Here is a 7,552-nt window from a genome sequence, read left to right on the forward strand (position 1 = left end):
ATGTACATGGACTCTAAATGAATCTTGAAGGGTTACTCTATTACTCTGTACGTTCAGAAAATAACTAAGGGTGGCGGGGTCTGGATGTCTCAGGGGACAAGAAAGGGGATTTTAAGGGGCTTAGGCTTTTATACTGAACAGCCAATATACCATAAAATATGTATAAGATTTACAATGATCTTTGAGAAATTATCTAAATTTTGCCCCATTGCTGGTGCTGAGAAATATCTAGGAAATCTTACCCTGCAGCTATCTGCATTTCTCTTCTGAGAGAGATGATCTCTCAGTGATCTCTCTCTGAAGCACACTATGATTTGGGTATTCCAGAAGCAAGTTGTTACATGAATTCAAAAGGCTGGTATAATGCTTGTAACTAGCTGAATGGACTTAAGTGAAACAACTCTGTAACCACTGGTTCTCCGTAACCACAGTTTCTTAAACTCAAATGGACAGCAGTTGAGGTATAACATCATGCTTCTTGTGGAAATAGATTTCACGGGCATTATTTCCACTCTCTGGGCTTTATTTCCCCAATAAATAAAATGGGGACAACAATATTAACCTGGTTTGCAAAGCATTTGTGACCTATTTATGAAAAGCATTTTAAGTTGTAAGAATTATTGCTATTATTGTTATTGCTGCTTGTCCTACTTGATTATTCTAAAAAATAAAGGCCTACCTTCACACTTTGGAAATGGCGCTGACCATTGTCTTGGTGCTGTGCACTGAATTTTGGGTGAGCCACTTAGTGCATAGCCTTCCTCACAGTGGAACTCACAGGTTGAGTTGTAAGGGAGTTCTGGATTAGGATGGCTGCAAATCACAATGCCTTTATCAGGGATCTTTACTGCTTCACATGTCACAGCTGAAACACACAGAGAGCACATCAGCGGTTAGTTTTAATGCTGTGTAAATATGTATGTAAATAATGAGTGACATGTCTATTCTGAACAGCAGCGGTGAAGAATGGTACCTTTGCATTCTGGCTGCTGTCCATCCCACTCTCCAGAAGAGTGACATTGCAGCTTGTCTGAGCTGCTCAACATAAACCCTTCTTCACAGGCAAACTCGCAGGTGGAATTCCACACTAAGCTTTCAGACGGCTGAGTGCAGTTCAGGGAACCATGAGTAGGAGCCTTCAATGCACCACACTTCACAGCTGAAAAAATCACATGGAATATCATTGAGGTCAGTTTGGAGCTAATTAAGAGAGGTGAGCTTTAGAAAATAACTCTATTGCCTTGCAGATTAAGAAAATGGTAAGAGATCACATATTAGGAGCATCTCACGGCCTCAAAAATGGGAGATGATTTTTTAAAATTATATTATATCTAGGTTGCTAGTTCAACTTTTATCCAAGTTGGTTGTCAAAGGTTTTTCCCTGTTGATAACTGTTTGTTGACATATATTTAATGAGCTAATGTGCCTTATGCTATTTCCTAGTCTATAAATGTGTACATCACAAAAATACTGATACAACTGACAGTGAATGGGATTTATTTTGGCAGAAGATCAGGAGTAGGATGGGTTGCTGAGGCTCAATCACTTTGACATCAGTAAGGGATGTAGAAAATATTCTCTTAAATAAATCTAGGTTAGGGCTGAGGTACTGACTGCATTTGTTGTACCTCTCTGGGGGCAAAAAAGGGCCTACCAGCTACAAATATGTCAACTATTCTAAATTCACCTTAACAAGCACTAAAGTCAATGGAGTCAGTATAAGCTAGCTAAGAATCTGGACCAGAGTTTCTTTAGAAGTTTACCTCTACATGTTGGCATGGGTGCAGACCATTTTCCAGAAGAGGTACACAATACTCCTTTCAATTCAGTTGATTCATAACCTTCTTCACACTGAACCTGGCAGTATGATTCATAGCTAAAGTTCACATCCTCCATTCCATGGTTGCAACTCAAAGTCCCATGTTCAGGGGCTTTTAATGGGGCACAAGTCACAGCTACAATAGAAGAAAAGCAAGTGTATGATCAGCATCACTTTCTCAGTAGTAAGAGGAATAATTTAATTAGACTAAATGAACATTGGCTGACACATTCGTCTTCCTATTTAAAAAGCAGTGAAAATTAACCTTACCATGCTCACACTCCGGCCCAAAAAATGCAGGAGAACAGCTGCAGTTATGACTGTTAATGGTCTCAATGCATTCACCATGGCCACTGCAGGAAGAGGGCTTGCAGGAAGCTGGAAGGAAATTCAATATATTATAAAATGATCTACCACATTTTCTAGTTAATATTTTCAGTGCTTTCTAATCCAGGAAAGAATACACCATGTTCAAGTTTGCATAGCAAGAGGGGGAGGGTTCTGCCATGTGAAATTGCTTTCTTACTGATCAATTGCATTTCCAAAATCAAAGCATCCTGCCAAACCTAGCTACTGACAAAAGTATTCTGGTGGCTGGAAACAGCCATGTCATAGATAGCTTAGTGACTTAATTCACAAAAAACTTTCTATGAGATTATGAAGCACTCAATAAGGATGTGTGGCACAGAAGCCCTAACACACCTTAATTCTGCAAACATTTAGCTCATGTTTAACTTTAAGTATGTGGGGGGTTCCACTGAACTCAATAGACTATTTACATTCCTAAGTTAGGCATATGCGTATGGTTGTAGAATCAGGACCTAATGTAGTCACAATATTTAATGCTGATGTATATAAGCTAGCTACTAAACCTTAACTTGTATTTTCACATAGGTTCATAGGGACTGATTGCATGCTGTACCTGCATAGCACAAGGCAACTTTCTTTTTCGAACAACTTTCATCATTCCACTTGCCAAAGTCTTCCTTTCTTTTGATGTAGATTTCAACACAGTCCTCATCACTTTGTTTGTTGTTTGGTTCATGTGTAGCCCAGTTTTTAGCCTCATCTGTCAGTTGTTTATTTGTTCCTACCCAGGTCCATACATTATTTTTTTTTCTGATTCCAATCCAATAATAACTTGGATTGAAGGGTAGGTTTTCATTCAGGTAGTGAATTTCTTCCTTATTTTGAATGGCGACCAGGTTTGTATAGTGTTCTTTACACCAATTCTCAGCTTCACTGTAAGTCTTGTTTTCATCTGAATAATGATATGTCCAACAATCACCTTCCTCCAGCATCATAAACCCTAGAAAGAAAAGATGCCAAGAAGTTGGTACTTTTTCATTTGAGCTTTCTAACTGGTGATCAGAGTCCGCTTTTGTATCTTTTTATATCATTGCATTTTATCAAGAGCATTAAAATTCCCCTCTTCAAAAGAACTAATCAGCAAAATGTTAGCACCTAGGGTTGCAGTACATAGTATTGAGAGATTTAAAAAAAATTACATGAGACAGAGTGAAAGGAATAGGAACAGCAGAGAAATCTTGGTAAAAACACTTAAGGTGTCATTGTCAAAATGTCATTCCAAAACCAAGTAAAAATAATCATTTTGTACAGTGGGATCCAAAATTCATGCCCCACTTGAGCAGATTTTAATGCAAATAGAGAACCATACTTTTTTCTAAAAAGAGAATATATCTACATCTAAATGGATTTTGCAGTCATGTACCAGTATATATTTGAGCTTTAGATAATGGTAGCAATTATTTTATACAAAGTTACATTACAGGCTTCCAAATAAATATTCCAATATTGAATATAGGGTTGGCAAGAATATGTCCAATCAGTGCTCACTGAGGATGGGTACCATACCTACCCATTCATAGTTACTTATTGCTTTGGTGGGGGAAAGGGCAAACTTGCCATTATGCCTCGTGTATTCAGCATGAATATGTCCTAATACTAATTAACCCAGGTACTGCATCCCATTCTTCAGAAGAAGCATCAGTACCATTCCAGTCTAAAAGGTTTCCAACTTAGAGACACGCTTGCTTACCATAGATGAGAACAGATAAGAACCACAGGCAAATCATATTTCTGAGAATCTTTTCCTCACTTGGCTTAATGAAGAGATGTCTGCAAAAAACAAACAAGCAAAATTATAACACTGCCTTCCTACAACACAATAATGCCACAGAATATTATTGTCTGCAGAAACTTTTCTACACATTATTTTACAAATCTTTCTGTGGAATTAACAAGACTTTCCACTGGCACACCACGTTGTTTAAAGCAGATCTTAGTGCTGAGGCACACTAGATACTTAAGTAACCTGTGCAAGACATCTGTATAAAGTCACTTCTGTGAAATGAAATAAAATAGAAGTATTTTAAAGCCTGTTATACTCACCAAGTGTAGCTGTGATTCCCTAGTGCTATGTGGCAGCTTGCTAAAGATGCTTCTCGGAGATGGTTTTCCCTCACTAAGTCACGCTAGCTGTTCTTGCGATAAGACTCAGCAGGCTGAGTCAGTTCAGTGTGTTCCTTCTGCCTTCAGCTCTCCTTTTATTTCTGTCAGCCAGAAATGACGCATCTAAGAGGAAGTCTCTAAAAGGAAAGTGAGAAATTCCCAGAGAAAGGAAACTTCCCAGGAATACCCCTGATTCAGAAACTCATAAATACATGCCCATCTGCCTTCTCAACTCAGATACACACCCAGGCTGTTGAACATTTGTCAAACTCTTAACTCAGTTAATGGAGACAAGAACATAATTCCAGGATATTAGCAGAAAATAAACAGTGAGACTCAATGTAGTCTTAAAAATGTGAATGAATAGATGCCGGAATTTCTTGAGCTGTATTTATTTTGCTTGTTTGCCATAGCCGTCATCTTTATAGTAGTCGGTTATGCCTTATCTTTCAGAAATGTAATAGGAAGTATAACATTTACTGACCTCTTTAGATACCATGCTGATGGGCATAGCATAAGAATCATAATAGAGTATTATCCTACTAAAAAACAAAATCTTCTCTTTTTTAAGGTCTAGAGACTTTTAAAATGAATGGCAGGGATATTTGTGCCAGCTAAGGGAGTTAGATGTAGAACCCATTAATTTAAAATGCAAATTGTGTCAAAATCCCCTTGGAAGTTGAGAGAATCTTAAAATCCTCCTCCTCATCATTAAAAAAAATATATTCATTATTTCACCATCATTATCTCACTCTTCTGGGAGCCACAGTTGTACATTTTTTGAACAACATATTTCCCATTGGAAAATATAATTCCTCAAAACTAAGGCTTTCCATGGAATACCTATCAGTTATTTTGATAAAAATGGTTTTTAATCAGATGAACCACACCACTTATTCTTTGATCAGAGAATTAATTTGCTAAGAATTTGTGTGTAAAGCCATTAATTCATTTTTGAACAATACTCATTTTAACATACACTCTCTAAAAAACAACGAGAGTTTGGTGTTTCACTCCCCAAGGCATCTTATAAAATTCCAGCTTCAAACACAATGATGATAAATGTTTCAGCAATGCCAATATATCAGACAGATTAGGTAGATAGATATTGGCTTATGCTAAAGCAGAAAGAGTAAAATGTTTAAGTAATAGCTATGATTTGATTATTAGCCCCAAATCACCATCTTTAAATCTGAATGAAAAAATAAAGATTCAATGAAAATACACCCTGTGAAGGATCTTATCAAATTCATTCAATAATCAAGCAAAACCAGTGGGGTGATCAACTGTATTGCTTGAACTCATTTTGAATTTGTTAACAAAATGTCTTCACAACTCATGCACACATAGAAGAAGGTTGTGGTTGTAGATAAGGCATTAGACTCAGAGTCAAGGGATCTGTGTTTAATTCCTAGCTCTGTTATAGGCTCCCTCTGTGATTTCGGGCAAGTCACTTAATCCATCGAGGAAAATCATTATCAATGAGTCTTTGTATTGATTTCAGTGAGCACTGAACCAAGTTCTCTATTCCTTGTGCTCTACTTTCCCATCTTTTAAAATGGGAACATTACCACTATCTCTCTTTCAACCTTTATCTGTCATGTTTATTCAACTTTAAACTCTGTGGGACAGGGATCATTTCTCACTATGTGCGTGAGAGCCTTATGTAATGGCAAAGGGAAGGAACCCCAACTCAGTGAGGGGTTGCTATAATGCAAATGAATAATTATTATTTGGTGGAACTGCTCTCTTTTTTTCTTTTAAAACACTGATTTCTTATTATTGGGTATACTGACCATAACTGTAGAGCTTACACATTATTTGAAGCCAGTGAAGAAATTAAAAAATGCACTTCTTCATGACAATTGTCTTTTTAAAAAACTTTTAATGAGCTTCTATCCTGGTAAGTCCTTATCCTCAAACATCCTGCTCGTGCTGGAAGCTGTGGAAATTGGCTAGTGGCTATATTACTGGAATATGCAAATGCCAGTGCATTTACAAGAAGTGAGGAAAAACTGCTGTTAGCTTACAATAGTCTTCCTGAACAGCAGCAGATGCAGACTACTTGTCTGCACTATAAGGAAAAAAAAATGTTCTTGTAGCCAGAATTTCACATCACTAAGGCTGTTTGCTTTGGCTGAATAAACCAAAGGTTTGGGATTTGTTTAGTAAGACCCAAGGAGGGCTATTTTTAGAAGCAATTTGTTGGGAAAGACCATCTCCTACCTTTTTATTTCTATCCTCATTTCATTTAATGGAAAATAAAATTAACAACAAAAAGTTGTTAGTGATGAAGTATCTGGGGTAACATTTTTAAAAGTACTGAAGTGAACTAGAAGCTGAATTTTCAGACTGAGTTAGGTCCTTTAATGTCTAAATTGCTTTGGCTTACAATGAGATTTAGGTGTAAGTGACAAAATTAAACTTGAAAATGGGACTTCAGATCTGAAATCACGTAGGAACTTTCATCTCAAATCCTGCTCTTTTATCCGAATCATAAATATGAATGCTAGAAAGGCGACCCAGTCTGCCTCAGGACTTCTCTCTACATTATTCTTTGACTTGTTATCTCAATTTCACATCATTCTTCTTTTTCTTTACTTTGCAAATACAATAAACTATTTACTTTGCAAATACAATAAACTATTTACTTTATTTTACCGTAAAAAGTTAAACGTTATTTTCCATTCCACTGTGTCAAATTTAGACTAAATGAAATAAAGTTTCTCACTAGTGCAAAACTGGAGAATCAGGAAACTAAACTGCAAACTAAATATATTAAACCTGATTTTCAGAAGTGATGTTTTGTGCATTTGATATTCTGTGTTCATTTTCAGTGGTAAAATCTTAGCCCTGTTGAAGTCAGTGGTAAAACTTCTGTTAGTTTTAATCAGGCCAAATTTCAATCTAGGTGTCTCAGCACAGTAGAAACAAATTGTCCTAGATAAATTAGATGGCAGTGCCTAACATATTTTGCAATAATCCATCTCTGTCATGCCACCAAGTTCTTATCTTGCTCCCATCAAAGCAGCTGAGTGCTTGACCCAAAACCCACTGAAGATAATGAAAGGTTTCTGACTGACTTCAGTAGCCTTCTGATCAGGCTCTAAATATCTCCCAAAGTTACAAAGTTTGAACATCAATTCTGTCAGCCCTCCTGCCAGTAAGGTTTGGACCACATACCTGTGTGCAATGTGTTAGTGTGGGAAGGCTGGGTTGAAAAGGTTTCCACTTTGCTATAAAGTGGCTAAGGTTCATAAC

The 7,552-nt window shown here is 36.9% G+C and overlaps 1 protein-coding gene across 5 annotated transcripts in view; it reads right to left on the reverse strand.

Annotated features, from left to right (window-relative positions):
- Window positions 1-4,369, reverse strand: part of SELE (selectin E) — a 14,410-nt gene extending 10,041 nt beyond the window's left edge. For 4 of the 5 annotated variants that reach the window (XM_019501894.1, XM_019501895.1, XM_019501893.1 and 1 more), the window contains exons 1-7: window positions 4,232-4,369; window positions 3,879-3,958; window positions 2,742-3,128; window positions 2,090-2,197; window positions 1,764-1,955; window positions 974-1,159; window positions 680-865 (exon numbers count right to left, since the gene is read on the reverse strand). In XM_019501894.1, the coding sequence (XP_019357439.1) occupies window positions 680-865; window positions 974-1,159; window positions 1,764-1,955; window positions 2,090-2,197; window positions 2,742-3,128; window positions 3,879-3,915 (1,096 nt within the window). In that variant the 5' untranslated portion in view covers window positions 3,916-3,958; window positions 4,232-4,369. The remainder of the gene's footprint in view (window positions 1-679; window positions 866-973; window positions 1,160-1,763; window positions 1,956-2,089; window positions 2,198-2,741; window positions 3,129-3,878; window positions 3,959-4,231) is intronic. The other variant, XM_019501896.1, reaches the window with a different exon arrangement.
- Window positions 4,370-7,552: the final 3,183 nt, after the last annotated feature.

This window comes from Gavialis gangeticus, unplaced genomic scaffold, assembly GCF_001723915.1.
Source record: "Gavialis gangeticus isolate Ggan-Ray unplaced genomic scaffold, GavGan_comp1, whole genome shotgun sequence".
Classification (NCBI taxonomy): Eukaryota; Metazoa; Chordata; order Crocodylia; family Gavialidae; genus Gavialis; species Gavialis gangeticus.